The sequence below is a fragment of the Apteryx mantelli genome, chromosome 6 (genome assembly GCF_036417845.1).
Source record: "Apteryx mantelli isolate bAptMan1 chromosome 6, bAptMan1.hap1, whole genome shotgun sequence".
Taxonomy (NCBI): Eukaryota; Metazoa; Chordata; class Aves; order Apterygiformes; family Apterygidae; genus Apteryx; species Apteryx mantelli.
Window position 1 is genome coordinate 16,521,207 of NC_089983.1, and position 24,514 is coordinate 16,545,720.

At 40.8% G+C, this 24,514-nt stretch overlaps 1 protein-coding gene across 6 annotated transcripts in view; it reads left to right on the plus strand.

The window, feature by feature from the left end:
- Positions 1 to 24,514, plus strand: part of ANKRD44 (ankyrin repeat domain 44) — a 144,103-nt gene that overhangs the window by 101,066 nt on the left and 18,523 nt on the right. For 4 of the 6 annotated variants that reach the window (XM_067298904.1, XM_067298906.1, XM_067298907.1 and 1 more), the window contains 6 exons: positions 21 to 89; positions 3,119 to 3,259; positions 6,012 to 6,095; positions 7,131 to 7,242; positions 20,073 to 20,144; positions 22,598 to 22,799. In XM_067298904.1, coding sequence (XP_067155005.1) covers positions 21 to 89; positions 3,119 to 3,259; positions 6,012 to 6,095; positions 7,131 to 7,242; positions 20,073 to 20,144; positions 22,598 to 22,799 — 680 coding nt within the window. The remainder of the gene's footprint in view (positions 1 to 20; positions 90 to 3,118; positions 3,260 to 6,011; positions 6,096 to 7,130; positions 7,243 to 20,072; positions 20,145 to 22,597; positions 22,800 to 24,514) is intronic. The other 2 variants (XM_067298905.1, XM_067298908.1) reach the window with 1 other exon arrangement.

A 24,514-nucleotide genomic window follows, 5' to 3' on the forward strand; every position in this document is an offset into this window, starting at 1 on the left:
TTCTTTACTTCTCTTTTCAGTAACGTTGAATGTATAAAACTCTTGCAAAGCAGTGGAGCAGATTTTAATAAGAAGGACAAATGTGGGAGGTACGTAAATCATAAAGCTCATTTGAAAAAAAAAAAAAAAAAAAGTATCAGGCAAACAAGAAAGACAACCTTGGTCTGGAAATCATAGGTTCCATGAAAAACACTAAACAGTAAAATAGATTGGCCTTCCCTACAGAACTCGGATGCGGCAGTTATATGCCAAACAGACAGGTGCAGACTTCATTAAATACATAAAAACCAAGCTCACCCTCTTGAGTTTTCAGTTTTAAAAATAACACAGGCTTATTTTTTTCCTTATTGCTTTTCTTACTGCCTAGATTCTTGTGCTTTTGTGCCCAAGACAGCACCTGGGTAAAGATGGAAAGGATTGCTGCTATTTGATATACTTCCTAGTTTTTTTTTCCCTATATGAAGTGTTGCCATTAGTGTTGCTATGCCAGGAATGGATGCAGAGATTTCACTCCCTGATTGCTCCAGAATATTTGTTCAGCATTTTCCCATATTTTTTTTTAAACAAAGCCAAAGTTTTCTGAAGCAGGAACCTAGTCATTCCCCAAAACCTCAGAGTGAACTTAGAACATGAGAAGAGCTGTAGCCCACTGAATAGCATCACTTGACTTAGCACACTGCGTCTCATGTGATAGCAGATAGTGCCATCACGCAGTTATCCGTCACCATTATGGCCTTACCACCCCAGAATAGGTACCGGCACAGTGTGCTTAACTTCCCACGCTGCAAGCCATCTGGTGGCTTCAAAGGCTACTCATGGCATGGCAAGCTCAGGAGGTGCGCAAGTTTTGCCAGGACTCGGGCAGGATGGTAAGAGATGCGGGCTTGTCTTGCCATCTTGAAATTCAGATAAATAAGTTACTCTTCTGCCTACCCTCCCAAATGTTAAAAATGGATACCCATCTTTAAGCATTAGGTTGTCTAGGGTCTATCTGAAGATATTTCCAAATTGCAGCTGTTTGAGAGAACCCAGCATAAAACTCCCATATCAGCAAACGGTTCCCCTTGCCCATGTTATGTATGAGAATGAAAAAATGAGCACTACAGTGAGCTTGCGCAAAACTGAGTAGCAAGCAGTGTTTTTTAAAGCTGTGGGGTCACCCTGTCTAGTGATCAGGCCTTTTCCATTTTATCAGGGATTGCTCTTTGTCATCCACCCTCAGTTGTACCAGTGAGGTACAAAAGCACTGCAAGGAGTTTAGGTTTCTTCCTCTAAGCCCTGCAAACCTCGATGGGTGTGTGTACTTCTGCAGGTTGCTTTAGGTCGGTGAGGAAGGTGAATTCCAGGTAAACTGTTGAAGACAGCAGCTGTGTTGGAACTGAAGACACTGCACAGGTCCTCCTTAAGTACTCATGGTGTTACTTATTTCAGAGAGAAAGTAGTAAATGTGCTGAGAGGTTAAACGTGCTCGTTAATTCTTTGTCAGATAATTTTTGCTTTTGTCATTATACTAATGTAAATGAATTACAGCTGAAAGGTTCTGGCCTGGCTCGGGCATTTTGTGTGGCATTGCTTGGTGGAGGGGCAGTAGTGGTTGTTAGTCATATCCTCTAAATATACGCACTGGAAGTGTGCCAAATATTTCAATAAAAATGAAGGCATTCTTCTGTCCCATTTAAATGAAGCAGGTTCAAAAGTGAACTATTCTTTGGCTGATTTTTTTATCTTACAGCTTCCCCCAAATAAAAAGTAGCTTATTTTAGGGGACAAATTAATTGGATTGGTTGAGGACTTTTGCGTAGCAGAGGGAGCCTTTGCAAATTTCAACGCTTTGGAAATTGTGCTAACAACATGAGCTCTCTCTGAATGACATTCAGGCTTTGCATGGCGAGTGCCAAGTGTGTGGCATGCTGAACTTTCCTGCACAGTGGATCTTTTCTTGGATTTTGGAATTCCTCAGAGGGACAGGATCACCCCATGTTTCTGTCACGGTCCGCCTCATATGTTGCAGAACTGCGCTGTGATGATTTTGGAGTTAAATCCTAACTCCAGTTTCATTGTCTGAAGGGGGCTGCCTCTGTGGGCTAACGCTGGGCAGCTGAAGCTCTTCAAGCAACTGGCGCTGAGCCTTAGGCAGAGGCAGGTTTAATGACTAAGACACGCTTCCCCTGTTATGCTGAATAGCACTGCATAGCAGGTGGATTATCAGGCTGCAGCTAACTCAAATTTAATTCTGTTCTATGGGCAAAGAAGCTTTTAAAGCCTCGATTATGTGTGCATAATAAAAAATAAAAGCGCAACAGTACTATGAAAATTCTGCATAAACAGATGAGTTTATATGTGTGAGTGTGTAAAAAAAAGCAACTGTAAGGAAGGGGATAATAAAGCCTAGTTCAGCTGCCTGTGGAAAAATGTGTGGCAGTCAACTCCAGTTCTCATGCATAAAGTGTACATTTGAACAACCTTGGGTTAGAAAGAGCTTAATCTGCTCCCATTTGGGAATATTCTTGAGGCAAGAGAAAGGCTTTGTGTGTCTCCAGGACATAGGTTTTGTTGTTTTCTTTTTTGGGGGTGGTAGGAGAAGGATTTACTCTATAGTTATCTTTGAATTTCTTTAAGGTTTGTTCAACCCTGAAACTTAAACAGGCTCAGGAATAGGTGTAGCCAGCACTATGGTTGTGTTAGGTGTGTGAAACATCTGCAAAGTGAAGTTGTTAGGAATAAGCTTTCCTACGCTCCTTGTGGGCAGCAGTTCCAGCTGAATGATGTGCTGTGAGGGACACTGTGCTTTGCTCTGCCGCCTCCCAACTGCAAGAAAGTCACGTGTATACAGAGCAACAGCAGAGGCTTTCATTGGGAATAAGTTGTTTGCAAGCCATGGATGGAGGGTCCCTATGCTACTAGGCTTGGTGGGAGCAGTATTCTTCTTGTAGGAGCATCAAAACCTCATATTAACACAGTATTTTGTTAAATTTGCATAACTTTGCATTTCAGTGTAAGAACATAACGACCTGGTATTGTCACTTGGAAGTCTGTGCGAGTGCTACAGTTAAGATTTATTTTTATCACCCATGCTGTGTATGAGAATCTGAGCTAACGAGTTGCACTTGCATTCCAGGACACCTCTGCACTATGCAGCTGCAAATTGTCATTTCCACTGTATTGAGACACTGGTGACAACGGGAGCCAACGTTAATGAAACAGATGACTGGGGACGCACCCCTTTGCACTATGCTGCTGCTTCTGACATGGACCGCAAGTAAGAAAGCCTATTTGTATTTCTTGTTTAGTGTTCTGCTAGATCAGCGTCATGCTACTATCTTCATGCTGCAATGTCATTTGAACCAAAAAATAATCAAGCTAGCAAGGGGATTCCCCTCAGATGTACGCACAGCTCCATACTGAATTGCTCCGACTGTAAACCAAGTCCCCAGATGAGGTGGTATTTCAGCTACATAGTTTACCTTTGAGGTGACGCACAGTTTTGCAGTGTTGCCACCTTGTCCTACTGAACTGTTCTCCCAACAGTTTGTCTTCTGTTTTCCTCTGTGTGGTTTCCTCACAAGAGGAAGATCAGAGAATTTTCTGCATGTGCTCCGCCATCCCGTTGGAAGGGAGGGAGCAAGAGGCAACAGGAGGAGAGGTTTTTCCAGATGGACTGTAGCAACAGACAGACATCTGCCGTTCTGACAGACGTGCTGGCAGAAATGGGATAGATCTATCCATCGACCTCTCCACTCTCAGAGCTCATAAAACATTGACCCTCTCCCAGCTAGGTTGCTTTTTAGAGATTTTAAAGACAGAGAGGACAGAATGCAGTGCTGGTCTTGTGGGAAAGGGCTGGAAGGGGGGATCGGCTGCAGAGCTTACAAGTTCTGTGGTTGGTCACTGCAATTTCTAATTCCCAGTTTGTTGCATATTTTGGCAATCACTTCTTTCTACTGTGTAAAACACACTCAGTTATCCTATTAGTTCTCTCTTGAAACTATTAGCCGCCTGTATTTATTTTAGATCTTCCCAAGCTTCTCTTACTTCCCTGCCTCTTTCCTTCAGACTCCAAGGGACTATTTTCTTTGATTTCTTGTATAGTGAGGTCTGGTAAAATGTTTGGCTTATGGTTCTTTTCCAGCATAATACTACCTCAGAGCCCCTCCAGGAAGTCTTCTGCATAACCTCATGGTAGAAGTTTGGATGTCATAGCAGAACATCATTGGCTTCTTAATCATTTGCTGCAATAATACCAATATCAGAAGCTTCTTCCCTGTCACCCTTAAACCTGAATAGCGCTGAGTAGCAAGCAGCAGGATCTTCAAAGGACTGTGCTTGCTGCTACTAGAGAGGGACTTTCATGGACAGTGCAGAGTAGGGTGATATGAAGGCTTTTGCCACTGGATGTTTCTAATTCTGTCCTGTCACAGAGAGTTGTTACTCTTGGTGTTGAGAACTGTGATTCAGCGTGTTGTTTTTCAGCCTTTGGCTCTCCGTAGATGGGGCTCCTGCATGTAAACAAGCCTGATTTTGTAGGTCAGCATAGTTTTTTCTGCTGAACGGGGACAAACTCCCAAGGTCAGGCAATTTCAGTCCAAAGTGCACTCAAAATTTCTAACTTTGGATGCGGGCAATTTAAGTGCAGGGAGAATTCTTGGTGTAACAAGAATTGAGAGGCTGACCTACTGCTTCAGTTGTGTTGGTAGCTGTTGTTGCTTATGGTCTTCAGAATGAACGTACCCCTTTCTGCAGGGGAAGGCAGGGAGGCAATTTCATTAAATAGATAACTAGAGTTTCTGAGTATCTATTGTTTCTACAGATCACCACTTATTCTGTTCAGACACTCTTATTTTGGGATTTCACTGATTCGTAGTTCCTTGAAAGCAGTTATAGGTAGGACTTTCACCTGTTATGGGAGATGTTTAAAATCCTGGTCAATGCACAGGTATCTCCTACTATTGTCAGAGCTTTGAACAACTGTGTTGATTCAGCATAGCATGTGAGCACCTTCTGTGAGCTTACCAAATTAATATTCAGGGGGTTTTGGTATTGATAAATAAGTTTTCTTTATGAGGCAGTGGACGTTAGACAGACCCTGGGTTTGTAAAACAAACCATATTGCTACTTACCCATGCGAAGAATGTCAAATCTTGATATGAGAAATGGGAAACTGAACATTAAGGAAGGTATGTACATACTGTTCTGCTTTGTGCAGAATCCAGTCTGGAATATGTATGTTATATAGGAATTCAGATTAGCAAACTGTACTTCTACAAACCTTTTAAGCCACAAATTTGTGATGATTCAGAATAGTTTGGAAGTATATATTCTGTGGTAGCCTTGGTGGCCAAGTAATGTCTGTGTAAAGATTGTAATCCTCTGCCAGCTGTCCATCTGGCTGGGATGCATGGCTGCCAAAAATGGGCCAGGCGTGCAGGAATACTAAGATATACTCAGCTCTGTAAAGAATCTGACTGGGATATCCTTGCAGGGTTGCCAAGTATTTCACAGAACGTGAGAAGAGTCAGCAACAGAGCTAATGCAGAGTCAAGAGAGACTAGGTTAGTATCAGTGTCTCAGTTTCCCAGAGCTCCAAATCTCAAATATTAGAGAAGCACAGCGGGTTCCTGTAGGAAGAAGCAAGCCATGGTAACCCTGAGTTGCTCTCTGCAAAGGAAACAAAAGACAAGACACAAGGGAAACTGTGAGATTATAGAAAGTGATGATCAAACTGTTTTTGGCAGAAATCAGAGCTTTACGATTTTTTGTTCTTTTTGTTTGTTTGTTTGTTTGTTTGTTTGACGTTGACTTGCCAGATGATAAACTGCCGTGTTGTAGGTGTCTCCCTTGTTTGGAAAACTTATTAGCTGCAGGCCCATGCAGTGCACACATTTACCTTTGTGATTTTTACTGTTGACTGGAGATCAACTGAAGGCAAGATTGGGGATGGGTGGCAGACGGCATCAAAATCACTGACGTGATATTTTGAAAATAAGTTGCATTTTTCTGTCCTCTATGTTAAGAAGAAAGAATATTTTAGGTAACTCCCATGAAAATGCTGAAGAACTTGAAAGAGCCAGTGAGATGAAGGAAAAAGAAGCTGCATTGTAAGTTTGGAGTCAATACAGCAGTTAGACTCCATTTCTGGAGAACGCCACTGCTTTGGGCTGCAGTTTATGCTCCCTGTTTTGCTCATTCATTGCTCTGCTAAAGAGAACGCTTAGCATTAATGAGGGCTAACCTAAAGAAAAAAGCTTTCTGCTCTTCTCTGTGACCATATTCCTTAATATTTCTGTTTCTCTGCTTGTTGCTCTTTCCTAACTGAAAATGTGCTGATTTACTAATTTAATAATTCTTTAGTATCATGCACTTATTTTAATGTTTTGCGCTGGCTTTGTTTGTTGCAAAGAGAAGTTGACCAGTGGCTTCCACAATGTCTTTGCTCAGTCTGACGTTTTCATCTAGCTGCTTATTATTTCCTTGTTTTAAAATTCCTTTTTTTTTAATATGATCGCCTTACATTCACTATGAATTTCTAGCTATGGAAGAAAGCAATAATAAGAAAATTATAATTTCTTCAAGATGAGAGGAAAAAAAAAAGCCACGAGCTATTAAGAGCAGAAGAGATCCTTTGAAAAATATGTAGTTTTAAAGACATTTCCAACAAAGAAATAAATATATTTATATACATACATGCCAGGAAAATAATTAGGATAAGCCCTTATTTTTCAGCTTACCACCAGTATGTGTTTGGAGACCAATGGTTTGATCAGTGAGTTTTTACATATTATAGTAACAATTCTAGCTCTCCTGAATTGGGTACATCATGGTACAGAGAAATGTAGTTTTCTTTCTTGTTTTGTAATAAAAAATCATTTTACAATCTAGAGTGACAGCAAAGGCTGAGCTGAAGGCTGTTTTTATAAAGAAGATCTTCAAAGATGATCAGGGATTTCCTGTATAAAAAATTTGGCAAATGTATATAGGAACAGCTGGTGAAAGCAGGGAAACCCATAAGTGATTTAAGGTGCTGTTAGAAATACAGAATTAACTGTCAGTCTCCAGTGTCACTCCTAGTAGTGGCGGGGAACGAGTCTGTTAAATATTGTGAGCTGTCCATTAAACTAATAAATTGTTCCCAGGTGTCTAGAGTTCCTGCTTCAAAATGATGCCAATCCATCCATGCAAGACAAAGAGGGGTACAACACGGTGCACTACGCCGCTGCATACGGGCACCGACAGTGCTTGGAACTGGTGAGTGTGCTCAGGACGTACACGCTGCTGTGGTGAACTCCCCTGAGTGGTTGGTTATTCTCCGAGTTCTTTGGATAGTCACAAAGCTGTAGATACCTGCAGTGTGGTGTACTAAAGTCAAATACATGCAACCAGGTGTAGCTTAACTATGTGATAATCTTGATAATCCGGTCTTTGTTTAACAAGGTTATGCTTACATGTTGTGTTTTAGTGGAGCTTGTGTGTGTTTAAAATGGCTCAAATAATTTTTAACTGTGATCAAAATATTCCTTGTGAATGTGCCAGTCATAGAGGATAGTTCCCAGTGCATGACAGTGTATGTGCCTTTTGTAGATGTCATGTTAACTAACTTGCATACTGAGAGAGTAAGTAGCTTTTGAATGATGTGTGTTGTCAGCTGCTTACCTGCGGTGTCTTTTTGCCTCTGATGCAGCAGTAGCAGCATTGATAATTTTACCACAATCAACATTAACCTTGTACGCAAACATAATTTTCACTTTTTTTTAATCCTGCATGAGTGATTAGAAATCGCATCTGGCAGAAAGCCAAACATTTTTTGCCAAAAATCGGATTTGCAGGATGTGTAGAATGGGTTCAGAGAAGTTTGAGAGTTATAAAGCAAGTGTCATGAAGATGGAGGTTAACTGAACTGCTTGATGCACATTCAGAGGGTGATACCCCATTATTGTGTCACATATAAGTAGTCTCTAATTCCTTTAAAAAAGATATAATTAGAAAATTATACAGATATTCAGACTTTAGTAAGAGTAGAACTGTGTGCTGTTTTAGTGTTTTATGTTTGGTTCCTTCTTTGTTTAACGGGCCAGAGTACTTAATTATTAAAAAGGATTTCTGCACAACACACACTGCTTTCATACCACACTTATCAGTGATGGCAGTTACTGCTACCGTAGGAGAAATACTGCTGTTGGCCTACATCAAGGTCACAAGAGCTGGGAGATGTTGACCTGTAATCAGACCAGGGCAGCCCTGGGTCAGAATTTCAGGAGAGGCGTTAAGCCTTTTTAGCTCCCACCTGCAAGCACATTTATTTAGGACGCTTAAAATATCACTGCTCCTTTGTTGCTTGTGGCAGCTGCTTGGCCTTTCTGTGTTCAGAGCCTTCTCCTGGAGTTGTTCTTGCACAATCCTGCCCGTGGGGATGGAGGGGCTTGCTGCTGAGCCTGGTGTGGGTTTGGAGCAAAAGCAAATGCTCTCAGTATTTGAAGGGTGTGTGTATATATAGAGCAGCCTCCTTTGCGCTGCATACTAGCCTACGCTTGTATGGCTGCAGCAGTATGTATCGCTGTCATACCCGTGTCTTATCACCAGGTTCTTGCAGGACCTGCACACAGAGAGCTCTCCGTATGAGTGTCTTCTCCGGGGGATTTTCTTTCAGCCTTCGTATCATAGTCCCTATGTGCCACTGGCTACAGAGAGGGTGCAGAGCAAGGTCCCCTCTCTTTTCTTTTCCTTGTTGCTGGGCACGTTTTCCGGCAATACATCGATTACAGACAATAGCCTGCTATTGAGGCTCGGTGTTGCTTAGGCACGCTAGGCAAAAGGAAGACCTGGGAATGCAGCGTGTGTCAGAGGTGCTGAGTATTTCTTTAATTTAGAAGGCTGAAATGCAAACTGTGGGCCAGAGACAGCCATGCAGCAAGTGCTCTGTTTGGACAGAGAAATTCCATGTTTCTGTATGTTAATCCTCCCATATTTGTGCCTATTGCTGCAGCAGAGAAACCAAAGGCATGTATCATTTGCAGAGTTACAATCATACATCTATTCTGTGTACAGCTGCAAAGGAAAACTGCCATGAATTTTAGCCTTTTGCATGCAAAGGACTGCTATCATGTATTAGACTGTCTACCTGAAAGTTTTATGGGGACCAGGATTTTGCTATTGGTGTTAAGAGGCTGGCAGGCACATCACTTTATCTCTGGAATACAAAATTTATATGTACTACAAAGCGTTTGTGCTTGATTAACAGTAGCACCAGAACTTGTCATCTTTACAGCCCCCATCAGAAGCAGCTGATTTCATATTATTCATGTGAGAGTTTTCCCTTAGTTCTAGTGAGTTACTGAGTCCTGAGTTTAATAACTAGTTATACTTAGTAACAGTGACTGATTGATTAATACAGGCACCACCTTTACACTGTTCTTTCTTGCATTGCTTTGTATTCATTGTGACAAGAGAGCTGGGACCAAAGTCTTGAGTAGCTAAAAGTGCAGTGGGTATGAAATGGAAATAATCTTCGTGCCTGCATTTATTCAGTTATTCCAAGGTGAGAGTCTCTGGCGCTGAGAGTATTTCACATCAATTGTCAATTGATGATAAAGCATCAATCGTCAATGATCTCATCTGATAAAGCAGCATCTTCTGTAGACATCACTACCTCACAACGTAATCGAATTGTTTTTGAGGGAGTTATGGTTATTCGTGGCTATTTGAAGACTGTGCCTAAAAGGTACAGTGAGAATTCCTGTGGGCCAGGTGGAAAGGACCTCACCGCGCTGCCGCGGGTACCTGGTGGTTCGGCTGCCGCTTCCTGGGCTCTCTGTGGCAGACCTATGGCAAGGATTTCGTCATGAACCATAATCTTTATTTCTGGTAGCTGTTAGCCACAGTACATTGACTGCTGTAGTTATTCAGAGTTAAATGAAGCAGCCGCTAAGTTTTGCTTGCTTCTAGGCATGACTTTTATCTATAAGCCCCTTCTTTTCCACGTAGGCAGAGAGAACAGTAAAGTCATCAAATGCCATCTTATTCCTCAAGCCTTCTGTTTGTCTGCTTTGGCAGCTAAACTAAGGGAGATCCAGCAAATTGCAATACCCCTTGTGCCTTATCCCTCTCCTGAGTAACACTGGGCTCTCCTCCTTCCCGGCCCAGGCCCTGCCGAGTGCAGTTAGACGGCTGGGCTGGCTTTGAGCGCTGGTGTGCAGAGCAGGTGCTCCAGGGCAGCTGCCCGGGTCCGGGGCGCACGTGGCTGGATTTACTGCTGCGTCTTAGGGATGCTTCTCATTTTTGTTTTTCTTCTCTTCAGTGCTAATTCAAAGGGGAATGAGATTCACAGTATTTCTAGCTGCTCTTACTGAAGTATTTATCTCTGGCACCCATTTTAAAGGAACAGTAGGAGCCCAGCAGCCTTGATTCCAATATAAACATGTCTGTAGATAGGAAAGGAAACTTCTTGTTTGGGCTTCACGATGACACTTTTTTTCCCTAGCGCTTAAATCAGTCTGATGAAATGAATTATAAAAAGACAAATGAATTTAGGAGTCTTACATAAAAATGCTAACTTAGAACCATGAATAAGATATATCCCAGGAACTCTGACATATAGAACACTTTTTCTAAAAGATTTCCAATCTTTTCCATCCTGAAGAAGAGATTTTCAGGCAGGATTATTGAAATAAAAACATTATTTTTCAGTGCCAAGTTAACTGTTACCTTACTGTCTTATCTTTTTAGTAAATATTTGCATTTTATTACTGATTGGTCATAGATGGAAGTATGTAGGAATTATTCCCCCTAGAACAAGACAGTTCTTTACAGGCATAAAAATGTCAGAGGAAAAGTTCATATAAAATATGAAGCTCTAATTCTGGTCAAAACTAAGACAAGGTGGATGCAAAACTGAGGCAGATTTTACAAGTCAGATAATTAATATTTCCCTCATGCACTTTGCCAAACAATGAGGAAAAGTTGGGAAGAAGATACCCTGTGGGATTTGATTCTTTCCCTTGTTTCAGGGTCCACCAAATGAACTTTTCACATATGAAAAATTCCAGTGGGACTGCTCTTGTGCGTAAAGTTAAGCAGGGAACATATTGGTAGTAAATGCTTGTAGGACAGAGGCCTTAATCAAGAAATGAAACTCTTTCAGTGTTCCAGAATACATGGAAACTTATCAAGGATCTTGTAAGATTAGTTATTTTGGGGCCTTTATGACTCATATTTAAAATATCCTACTTTAAATAAATGGTTACTTTTAAAAAGACATAAAGAAGAAGATGTAGTATCAAATGAAATTCCCTTAGCTGAGGAATCTGGTCTGTGCTTTAAGCATGATAGCTTCTCAGCATTACAAAGTATTTATATATTTGAGTACAGTTTGGGAAAGACTGATTGATTTATGAATTTTTTTTTTTGACTTTTTGGCTTTTGTGTTCAATGTGAGTCCAATACCTTTGGAGGAATTTAACTAAATTTCTGTGTGGAAAGAGGAGTGGTATTAGGAGAAATAAAGAACAAGAATGAAAAGGTCATATCCTCTGACCCAAACAAATGAAATTCGTGTGTTCGACCACAGTTTTCTCCTTGAGGACCCTTAGGTTGTCTGGGATATTAGTGGGGTAGTTGTCCTGCAATGAATGACGTGACGTAGCTAAAAAGAGGAGAGTGAAAGCAGATTCTTGAATTCTTTCTGCATCTGTGATGAGTCATTTGTGAAGGCTGAATGGTGGCACGTGTGCTTGCAAGCAAGTGAAACGCAGTCTCTTCCATCTGCTTTTGTACTTCCCAAAATAACCTCATGTTTGTTTAGACTGGGCCTGACTTCTTTAGTGGTCAGTAGTCAAGGTTATCAGTCAAGATCAATAGCTGATGTTTTAGAGCTGGTAGCATTACTGAACTCTAGCAGTTTGAAAAAAAAACGGTGTGTTTCATTCAAATAATCTCTTATTGCAGAATCTTAATTGATCTGGAAAGAGTGAAATCTAAATTGTAATTTCACATTAAAACGCTGTCTGGAAGGCCAGTTAAGTGCTTTGGGTTGTTTGAAAAAAAAAAAACTTTTCTGTGCAGCGTCAGGGCAAGTGAATTAAATGTTGTCTGGAGCGAAATCTCTTGCCTGACTGTCAGAACTGATGTTTTAATCTGCTCCTCTCTTTATTCTCTCAGCAAATTAAATTTGCCTTTTGGCTAATGGGAACTGAATTCATTTGAGGAAGGGAGGAGAATATGGCTGAACGGCAAGTCGCGCCCGACAGAGAAGGCAAACCTCGGTGTGTCCCGCTGCCCGGCCGAGGCAGTCTGCGAGGCCGCGCACGTGCGGAGCCAGCAGACAGGGACTTTTCCAGCCAGCAGAAGGGCGTCCCAACGGGGCAGCAAAGCTACGGGCCAGGTCTGCAGGGAAGGAAAGCACCTTTATTAGACCAGCTGTAACAGCTGGAAAAATGTAAGCCAAGCTTTCAAACACGGAGTTCCTTAACCTGTGAAGAAGCTGAAATCACTAACCCCGTAAATCTTTCATGCGGTCGCTCCTAATCTTACGTATCTCTTATCAGCAAGAGTCTGCCCGTTCATCCATCTCAGAGTAAGACACTAATAAATAGCGTGGTTTGGGTAAGCACTGAAAGCGCCCCGGCGCGCGGGCTTGTCCGGCTGCGGCGGCGGGGCTCCCCGGGGTGCCAGCCCCTTTGCCAGGGGCGCACAGCTCCAGCCGCCTTCGCCACGTGGCCCCCTCCTCCTCTGCGGTCGGCACCGGTGACTCGAGGGGAGCTCTGGTGTCTGAAACGAGGGGGCGCTGGGTTTCGCGGAGCGAATGACTTCACGCCTGTGCGCGCGAGAGCTTCTCCCGCGTGCCGGCTCCTGAGCTCTGAGCTCTTATTTCGTGTGCAGCGCAGAGTTTTGTTTTTTTTTTTTTTAGCTTGTCTCTCAAATGAGTTGGTACAGTTAGGAATTCAGGCGCTTATTTTTGCACAGAAAGTGCCAATAATATGTAAAAGGAGCTTTCAAATAAATGCTGCCCAGGCACAGAATGCAAGGAAGGTGATGTGAAGTAAAACTTTTGGTAATGCTGAAAAACTTGAGCATGTATTTAAATGCTTTGTAAGAAAAGGGCCTTTATCAATGCTGTGGGACTGGCTAGAGCCAGGTGCTCATGTGGCTCAGTGCTTGTGAGCGTGCAGCTCTGAATCGCAGCGAGAAACCCTTCCGATCAAACCCAACCGCTGTGTATCCTTTTTTTTTTTTTTTCCAGAGGAAGCTTGAAATCATTTACTTTAGTGGTACCAAAGGAGAAAACACAATAAGAAAAGAATTTCGGAACTTAATTGTTGGAAGCTTTGTTAGGGTTATTCTTAATTCCTCTGTCAGTCCTAGGATCCCCCAAATAGCAGTAGACTGATTTTACTTAAGTTTTGATGTCAGCATTAGTATCCAATATGTATCCACTAGTTAAATTACCAGTAGGAGCTAGGTGCTTATATATGCTGTTAGTTTATAGCAGTATATTTTGGCTTTGATTTTATATTTTGGAAACTAGATGATTCTGATTGTAAAAACATTGTCTAGAAGGCTAGAACGACTTGTGAAGGATGTGCGAATGCGGGATCCTGGGCTTGCCGTTTGCTGCGGCACCCTGCTGGCACCCTGACTCTGAGGGAAACAGTTTTGCCTGCGGCCTGTGAGGGTATTTTTTTCTGTGTCTCTGACAGATTTTGTCTTTTCTTATTTTTTTATTTGTATTTTTCTCAGCTGGAGGAGCAAGGCACTAGCATCTGCTGCTTTCTGACAGTGTCGAGGCTGTTCAAGGAGTCCAGGAGAAAGGTTTCCTCTAGTTTGGAAAGGAGATAAGGACTTCTGCTACTGCCTTGAATACCTGTGTGTGTGTGTGTGTGGTGTTTAAATACAAATGTGGAAAGAATATCTGACTCTTTTAAATCTGCCAGATACAATGAAAAGAGCATTCGGTCAGGGCATATGGCATTGCGTTAGGTCATATAGCTTGGGGAGCAGCTGTAGGGGCTGGGTTTCCACAGGTCTCCTCAGTGGTATTTATACAAGGGAAGATGTTTGCCTACATGGGCAGGCTTTTAAAAAGAAACCGTCACTAGCTTATTGGTATTTGTAGGCTTAAAAGGTAATCTAATTTTATTTGTTAGGTAAAGGCTCCTGCAGCATGTGTATAGATCAATATTTTGAAGTCTGCAGAGGGGTTTGTGTTCAGAAACAGATGAAGCATGGCATTATGTTTAAACCTGTGTTTATACCTTGTGGCCAAGAAAATCAACATTTTGTGACACATGACCTTTTTGAATGGTGTTACTAGCAGCAGGGAACATTCTTAAGAAAAAGCTAATTAGTTTCAGTCTCTTTAACTTCCCCAAACCACCAGTAAATCAAAAGAGTAAGTATCCATCTTCTCAGCCTCTAAAAGTTCCCACACAAGGGCGGGACCCTGTTGACATAACTTGGACACTTGACTCGCAGCAGAGAATCTGGACACTTTTGCAGCTTCTACTTTTACCCCACATAGTCCCTGGAGAGAGGGAGACGCCTTTGAAGACCCACGTTGAGGAGAGAAGGTCTCTCCCCTGGTGGCCTTCCAAAGGGCCCTCTCTCTGCTCCCTAGGTAAGAGCTAAGTGCTTGTTTCTCGGGACTGCTTAGCAAAATACCGAAAACGCTGGTACAAGGCAAGTACCTAAATTATGCACAGCAGAGCCCAGCCCCCAAATCTCCAGCTTTTTAATGTGGTTGGTTAGGCTGCCATGATCACAACTTGTGTGCCAGGTGGCGGGTGGCAGACTACAGCATTAGTGGCTTTCCGTGTAAATCCATGACTGTTCCCTGACAGTGTAGAGTAGCTTCCCATCTTGGCAGATTTGGGCCTCATGGGGCCTACTGTATAGTAAAGGAAGAGCTAGATTTTTAATCTTTGCCTGGCAGTGCTGGGGAGGCAGAACTGTACTGCTGCTTGCTTTGAACAGAATTTACAGGCTAGAATCAAAATACAGCCTAAATAACTGTTCATACAAGTTAATTTGCCACAGTGATCGGTTGCTCAGTATGTGGGCTTTCCTTCTGATCTCCATATTGATCAATTTAATAATATTTTTTTCTTCTAATGAAGGTAATGCACTTGGAATGGTGCATTACTTGGGTACTTCACAGATCAAATCTAGGAGCCAGATTCATCCTGCATGCAATATCACTTTGGGAATTGGTATTGTGTGAGGGATGAACTTGACCCTATCAACATTAATATCTTACTAGAGACAAAAATGCATCTTAAGAAGTTTCCTTCATCTCAACTTATCTTGTTATTTCAAGGTATTTTAACAGGGAGGGCCTCCATGTCTGTTCCTAGGAATAACTTCAGACACAGCAGTGAATTGCAGAAGTTAGATTAAAACAAGCTTCTCTCAGAAACCTAATTACTTATTATCCAGAACTGCACCAATGATTCAAACCCATTCACATGAGAATTGGAGAATTAGAAGCAGCAGCATTTACTTAGTGTGATGATGCTCTTGAAATGCCCCTTTCCTATGGCAGGGATGTCCTGCCTGCATGCCTTGGCGTCTGGAGCGGCGCCTGGCCCGCTTGTCCTGCTGCTGGCTCTGGGGACCTCAGTGGGCACGTGTCCTGCTGATGGCCCATGTTGCTGGGAACGTTGCTCCCTCTCCCATTCGCCTCTTTGTTCTTCATAGCTGCATTTTAAGCTAAATGAATACCTTCCTATTTGTTGCAGAGCAGCACTGAAGATTTCACAATGGTAGCAACTGGCTATAATTTTAAGAAAATAAAAATAAACAGGCTGGCCAGCATGAACAGGACAAAGAAATAGTGGAAGACTGTAATGTCCAGTTTGCCATTTCCTTAAGATATAGAGAGAAGCAGATTGGGAAAATTATTTTTGTCCACATAGCCCTTGGAGAGGCAAAGTCATCCTTGTTGCGTTCCAGTGAAGTCCTTACAAGAACTTTTATGGTCAGAGGTGTTTGGGAGTTTTGTCACCTTAAGAGAAGTATAGAGTATCTTGTTTACTTTCCTTTCCAGTATTGCTGTAAAATCAGTTGTGTTTGATAGTCGTCTTCTGGCATAGGAAAGTATTTTGTATCAAATAGATTGATCTTAAATATTCATGTTGGAAATTATTTCCCTTTTTCCACTCCTGCCCCATGAAGTAATGCAGCTGGTGTGTATTCACAGGGGCTGCCTGACAGTGGGCTGTAGTCTTGTTGCTTCAGGAGTATTTCATCCGTAGGTGGACAGTGTAGATATGGGCACAGGGTCAGGTCTTGGCTTATGATTCTGTTTGTGAAGTGCTTGCAATGCAGTTTATTCTACAGCAAAGAACAAAAAAAAAAAAACCTTGCAGGTTGCCATCATACCTTAATATTTATGTCTTTAATTATACTAAATGACTTTTTTAATTAGAAGGGAAGCAAAGCTCCATTGGATATAGTAAGTAAATGAAAAATGATTGCACGTTGTGTATTTTGGTTTTTATTTAAACTTACTGTTTTGCAATTCTTTGCATTCCCTCTGATCAGGCCTGAACAAGAAGAATGATGGCTGTTAACCAGCATGCCATGTACTTAAAGCAACTGCATGTGTGATGCTTTCATTTAAATCAGCTTTCCTGGTTGCTGTTGCTTGTAGAGGCTTGAGCTGTGCCAGGAATTCTGTTGCTTTTCCTCAGTTGGTCTGAGGAGCTGTGGATCAAGAACACGCATCTCACTGGCATGATGCTTTTTTGGATAGTAAAATAACTTTGCATTGGGTAATGTGAAACAGAGCCAACGTTGTCTGTTTTCTGGAAAAACATGGCCAATTTCAAAGTGGTTCAGAGAAGAAATATAAATTGCACATCTTCAAATGAGTCTGAATCTAAAAAGCACTTGTGTTTTTTTACAATAGAGACAAATGAGAGGAGAGTAGCAAAAACACGTTTGAAGCACACGTTTTTAAAGCTGACTTTCACTGTATTTCTGCTGAACTGAAATTCTCCAACTAAAGAGGATATTTTTTGTGGCTAATGATTTCTCTAAACAAAAGCCTTTCTATAAAACTTACAGAAATGTGTGAGATTTTGCAAATCCTTCACTGGGGAAGAGGGTCCTCAGACCAATGTATTGGACTTCATAGAAGCTCTGAGGCAGAATTTTTGGTTAAAAAGAAGCATGGTCTACATGATGGGAGTGCAAAAGATCCAGGCTCAAATCTCTGCATCTGTCTGCAGTCTAAGTTTGCATCAATCTAAGCAGCTTTAAGTCATTGAGATACTTTTTGTGGGGGGCTCTTCAGTCCCACAATTTGTTCCTTTAGAGCCTTAATTCTGTCAATTTTCAATGTATTTTTTTATCTACTCAAAAGGCAATTATCTGCCTTTTTCCAGAAGACTTTTGGAGCCTTTTGACAAGTTAAGAGAACTATTTCTATGTTAAGATTTTTGATCCTGAAATTTCAACAAATGATGTAATTAAAAGCAATTAAACTCTGCTTCTGTGCTGGCCTTATGGATTCAGAGGACAAGCCAGTGTTAGGCAGCCAGGGGAACAGGCTTAGCGCTTGGATTTGTTTGGCGGGGTGTTTTTAGTTTGTTTACTCACTAGAGAATATAAGAATTAAAATAATCATTTAGTCAAAACATGCTTGGGGTAACTTGGAATTCATGCACATGTATTCAGAGTTGGCTGCTGTGTCACCCTGTTTGCATCTATGTTATATGTTTCTTTTTCTTTGGGAAATGTCTCTGAAGATGATGGACTCATCCGACAGATGGTTTAACAATAATCCTAGGTGCCATCAAACACTGGTTGTTTCATTTACATTAAATAAGGATATTTTAACCATACTAAATAATACTTTAAAGAGAACAACAATATTTTAAATTAGAAATGGCCCCACATGGTAAGACCAAATGTGTTTCCTAAACCTGCCCCAAATGTACTGAACACCTGCTGTGGGACTTGATTTTTTTTTTTTTCTCCTTAGCTGCAGAGATGATTTAACAGTCATATTACCTGTTAATATATGCACAGCCGCTTGCTTATGAGTGGTATTTGCATTAGCGCACCTTTCTTTCCCAGTCCTAACATTATATTATTCCCAAAATTTACAAAATTACTACTTAATCTCCTAGTTTTTTGCATATGTTTTACATTAATGTCCTTGTTTAATAAGAGATCTGTGACACCTTATGCACTGTTAATACTAGTTGGTATTCTGCCTTGATTTTGGCTAAGTTTATCCTTGATGTAGGTCTATTAAAGACTAATTTGTTACACTAAAAGTTGAGGCATACAGCAGAATTTAGGGCACAGCGTCATCATGCTGTGCAGGCAGGTATTTCTGTGCCTGCAGCAGGCTCGCACCCCTCTCTCTGGGGATTCCTCCACGGTGTCATGCCCTGGAATTGCCCAGATTGTCACAAAGTTTTCCTTTCCGCTTTTTCAGTCCTTTAGTTAACTCCTTACTCTGTCAAAAAAACAAAACAAAGCAAGAAATAACTGTATGAAGAACTGACTTGCCACCTTAGCAACCTTACAAGTCAGATGTAGTTACTTATTGTGCTTTTCTTTCCTTTCACAGTCTCCTATTATTAATTTTCTGTAAAATGCTAATTTCCAGTCATAAAGGTTTTTGGAGACTAACCCTTTGAGTAGTTATTAAGTAAAATGCCACACACACCAGTGGTGCTACTCGCAAATGTTGAATTATCAGTATTGTCAATACTGTGTAGAGGTTTTCTTTGCAGCCTGAATTAGATAAGTTGCCAGGGTCCATTTGCTACTGTGGAGGGGTTTTGGTCTCAGCAGATCTATGTTTCCTCCTGCTGAGTGGATAAAACTGCCCCATTTGTTAAGCCTTAAAATGCTTTGGTATCCTTTGAAATTAAAAGGGTTATACAAAAGCATGTTGCATTTTATGAAATGTGTTAGCCATTTCCTGGTGGTAAGCATTCAAGGATGTGGTGTGTTTTGAAAGACTGTCATTACAGAAGCAGGTTCTGCTTTGATAAATTCATAAAAATGACTGTGAATGACTCACAGCTCTGTTATAATTATTGCCAGTCCTAATTACGTGTCAGAATGATCTGGCAGATGTGGCTTGTGTATGCAATACCTATGTATTCATGAAACAGCATTTTTTCTAATGTGAATTGAGCAGAGTGCTCTACTCCATAAAGCCTTCTTTTTTCTTTCCTCAGCCAAGCAGTCCCTATGATTTCAGCAGGACTAATTAATCAGGATAAGGATGTTAATGACAAGCTTTTAAACAAATATTATACCTTTACTCTATGAAAAAAACTTGAAAATATTTTACAGGAAAGGTTATGAAGTATTTATTCCTCAGAGTCCTTCAATATTCACTGCAGACATTTGAGAATAAAATATATCTTTGCCTGCTGACTTATAGTCCGTCGGAACTTACCTGTCTCAGTCCAAGGAAAAGTCAAGCTTAGACAGGAATTCAGCCAGTACAGGAGATCATTTCCAGGAAGCTTAGTAGATAAGGTTGCCAAAATCCTACATGCTAACCTATGGCTTTCCAATTTTCTTATTCGTCTGATGAGTGAATGATATTGAATGAGTGGACCATATTCTAGTTTATTAAAAAAAAAGTTTAATTTTTGTATATTCAGTTGAAATTAAATAGCAGATAAGGACTCCTTACTGTTACTTCTAAAGTCATGGAGATCTTGACTGTAGGAACCAGATTGACTTTCAATCTACAATTTCTTTTACCCACAGGTCATTATGCAAAATAGGATCTATTTCAGGTACCATAGAGCATTCCATGCACAACAACCTGAAAGCTTCTTTTATAAAATTGTGTCCAAGCATTTTGATTTTATGCTTAGAATTAGAGTATTGTTTACTATTCAAATTATCTGCTCTTTTTAATACTTAATTTGATAAAATATAATTGTAGAATGACAAACTCTTCTGTCTCTCTCCTTCCCACCCATATGAAGTATGCCTACTTCTATAAGTTGACTTTTTCTTTAACTTGACTGATGTTGTTGCAACATTAGAATTTGTGCTTTGCAAAGGTGCTTTAAGACTGTCTTTTTTATTATTATTATTTTCAGCTTCTGGAAAAAACCAACAATATGTTTGAGGAATCTGATTCTGCAGCTACGAAAAGTCCTTTGCATTTAGCTGTAAGTATGAGATGTGTGCAGTGTTTGATCATTATCTCCTATAATAATTCCTTAATATCTGTCTTTGAAGCAGGTCTAATCATAGACTTGTTTTGAAAGAACAGGGAAGGAGTGTAGGCCTAGATGTAACAAAAAAATGGTTTGGAGCTGGAATTGTTAATTAAGTTTTGTTGAAGTCGCTGGCTCTTACTGACTAGGACATGGGTAAGAGGAAGACATGGACATCAAAGTGAAATTAAATGGCAAATTGCAATTTTGCTTTCACAGAGTAGCCCTTCCCTGAATATCCAGCCTCACCATGAGCTGCCGCCTCTTGAAAGGGAAGGAACTTCCTTACTGGAAAATAGAGGCAGGTTTTAGTTCTTGAGTGATCAAATCTCTGTTGCCCAGTCAGTCAAAACAGCTGTGACCTGGCTTTTGAATTGTCCACACATAATCCGAGGGAACAAGAGACAAATTAGTTGGGTTGAAGGACTGAGTTTGTCACTGAGCTCTTCTCTCCATCTTCTCCGTGATTCAGAGACTGCTGAAAAGAGCATCTCTCCCAGGCCCAAACAGGAGTCACAACCTGCACTATCACCCACACAAAACCCTTTCTGGAAAGGGACTTGACCTGCAGCCAGCTAGACAGCAAACTCATTTTCTCTCTGCTCCCTCTTGGACAAAATCCGTGTTAAGGACGCTGCCAGTGGCTCTCCTTGTTATATTTTTTGCTAGTAACAATACTTCATTCGCCTGATACCCCAAAAACAGGGTTAAAAAAAAAAAAAAAAGCCTGCATAAAACATCATCATTTCTCACACTTTAACTGTAAACACCTGTAAGTGTCTCTGACATTTGTTTCAAAACCTCCCTTGTATCTGGATGCCTGTAGCCATCCCGTTCCAGTTCTAGCAGTGTCCATGTGAATATGTGTCCACAAACAGGTCCACACATGGGTCCAGAAAGCCAGCAACCTATACTAAGACACAAAACCATGTTACATGGCTGATATAGAGCAGTGGCCAAGGCCTCTGTTTACAGGTGTTTGACCCTAGAATGGAAATCTTTAGGAATTAAAAACACGGGGCGGACTAGCAGCTAATAAAATATTGACCTGTCATGCTCTGATGCTATTCTGCTTGGTTACTGTCGTGGCTGAGTAAGTGACTGCACCAAGCAAACCAACATGAAAAAAAGAAACATCAACATTACTGTCCTTTCAAGGAGGAGATAGAATATACTGTCTGCATAGCACCTTAAAGATAGATACCTTGTATTTTGTGAAAAACTGGCTTATTACTGGTTGTTTTCTAAGTAAAACTGCCATGGAGCAGAAAAGCTGACAACTACATCACAGTATTTTCTGGGATACGGGTTCTCTGTGCTGTAACCTTCCTTTCGTCCTCTTTTTTGTCTTTGCCTTTCTGCTTTCTCAAGTCATTTTTTTGGCCTAATAGGGAAACAGCTTTCTGTTCCCTGTACTGCATCCCATTCTTCTAAGCTTTTGACAGTGGTCACTAGGAGCAAGCTCCTGCCACCACTACTTAAACCTGAAGTTCAGTGGCTGTCTGGTTCTTTTATGTATGTGTTTCTTTTCCGTTTTCATTAATTGCTTCAATTCTGATAATATTAATTATATGTGTGTGTATACAGACAAAGCGTGTTCTCTGCGAGTCTGACAGTAAGAAGGGGAGGGCAGTCCCCACAAAGCTGAGGGAACTGCATCTGGTTTCTGTGGCGATCCATTGGGATTTTGCAGTCAACTGTATTTGTGCAGTGGGTCCAAACATGGGTGTAGGCCTGAGAGTGTATTTACTTGTCTGCTATAATTGTTCTACCAAAAGATTCTGCTGGCTGGGATATGCTTATGAAGCGTCAGCTGTAAATAATAGTTCAAGCTTGTGATCATGAATATGTGCACAAAAATCTATCTTGAGAATTGCTTTCACTCAGCTGGAGACCAGTAGTATGCCACATTAAATTGCTAGCTAACCAAAACAGTTGGACATGTTGAATTTAGCACCCAGTTAAGTGATAATCCATGTGACTTCTGACCGTCACTGTGTCTAGTTTTTGAAGCAACCATTTCCCTGAAAGATGAAGTAAAACTTGAAAAATTAGTTGTTGATTTGCCCGTGCTGAATTGGTGAATTATTGCCTGAAGTTCCTCACTCTGGGTTATGTTAGAATATCAGAGCAAGTCAAAGACCATAATTTCTGTCGGTAAATGCTAGGAGTTTTGGGCTGTCTTGGCTACTTGTATCATCCACAGTGTAATGTAGGTAAAGTCCATATGTCCTTGGGAGTTTCGGACAGAATAAAAAGGCATCAAGAAAACTGTCATTTCTATGATATTTAAGAGAAGGTGTCAATGGCAGATTTCATTCTTGTGAAGTATTTGTAAGACAAGAGTTGTGACTCTTATGGTCTGCTTTGCTTTGTTCTGTACATGACTGATTTCATATTTCTAGGCCTATAATGGTCATCACCAAGCCTTGGAAGTTCTTCTCCAATCTCTAGTAGATCTGGACATTAAGGATGATAAGGGACGCACTGCTTTGGACCTGGCTGCATTTAAAGGACACACAGAGTGTGTGGAAGCTCTCATCAGTCAGGGTGCTTCTGTCACTGTAAAAGACAATGTCACCAAAAGGACCCCCCTCCACGCTTCCGGTGAGTGTGCGCTTATTTGTTCTTGCAGTATGAAGCCTACAACACAGAAGGAGATAGCAGTTGTCTTTACCTACCTACTGACACTAGTTAACATAGTTCTTCTAAATGGAGAAAGGAGATTTTGATGTGTGTTGGGGACAGCTTGCTTGCTGAGGTCCTAGAGTTAACTCTTACCTCTCAGTTCCTTGGTTTTCTCTCTGTCCCCACAGTTCAGTCCTCTCTCACACAGAATCCCACATTTTTCCACACCGCTATTGCTCTGCCCTTATCTGCTTGCCTCTACTTTACCTTACCTCTCTATTACCACATCCTCGTTATAATGTGTGATGATTCCCCTACCTCTTCTTCGTGGTTCCTGAGCCAAAAGATCAGGGGAAGAGAGAACGTTTGCCTCAATGGTTTTCCTAAAGAAGAAGGGTTGAAAATGCAGGTAGGCTTTCACTGGTGATTAAATGGTTCGTGTTCAAAACCTTCAACCTTTTGCAGTGGCAACACTACAGAAATTCACCCCCTTTCAGGCATTATCCTCCTCCTGAGCTAGCTTGTGGATTTGCTGTGGTTGGATTCCTCATGTGTTGAGTTCTGCATGTTCCATAATTAACTGGAAAATGTAGAATTTGCCATTTATTTAAAGGTTACTGTTTAGTATGTACCTCTCTGATGAATATGCGGAGGTGCCAAAGAACAGTATTTCAACTTATTGTTCCTTTGGCTGTTCAAGGGACTCAGTGCAGCATAGCAGTGACCTCTACTGGGAAGTAAAATCAATACTTTATTTGACAACATTTATTTTCAGGGCCAGACTTAATTGTCTTTCTGTGTCTCTTCTTCTTGCTTAGAATGAAATGCGTACTCTCTAAAGGTATCAGATTCTTAAATGTGATCATATACGTGCAACCCAGAAGCACAAGGTGAAATATATAAATTTTGTTTGCAGTACTAAAGAAAACCTGTGTAGTAGATCTTAACAGCATACTAAAAAATGCTTTCTGGCTTCTTAAATTTTGCATCAGAACTGAGTACATTATTAATTTATCGTGGGTAGTAATGTAGAGGTGTGTAGCCTGAGAGTACAAATCGGAAATTTGAAACCAGAATTCAGTGAGAATGGTTTTAGTTGTTTTTGGTAAAAATGCACAACTTTAAATCCAGCTGATCTTTGCCCTGTTAAAACTGTTGGTTTAGTCAGTTTAAATCAAGATCAGTGCTATCACAAAACTGCAGTTGTGTTGGTCAAGAGCTTTTCTATAGCCACTTCAAACACAACTTGGGGTCTGATGGACAAGATGTTGACTTTGTCTGGTACCTCATCATTAGTGGCAATGATTTTGCATTTATTTAAAAAATTGGTTGTAGTGACATAGGTTTCATATTGTCACAGCTGGACTGTAAGGATTCTGCAGTACTGAGAAAAGTAAATAGTAACAAAGCCATATTTTTGTTAACAGTTCTGACTCAAAATATGGTCTGGGAGTCGATTTGTTAAATAGAAGGCATTATTTTTGGTAGTCACATTTCTTATCTTCATACAAATTCTTATTATGTTCTTTTTCTTAGTGTCTTTTTTAATTGCCCCCATCACTGTAGGATGAGTATCTTCCTTGTAAAATCAGTAGCAAGATCCATTGTAGACTTTTCTAGTCTATGATACTTTCAGCTTCTCAGATTAAAAAAAAAATCTTGCAGGGGTACAAGCAAAATGTTCTTTAAAACTA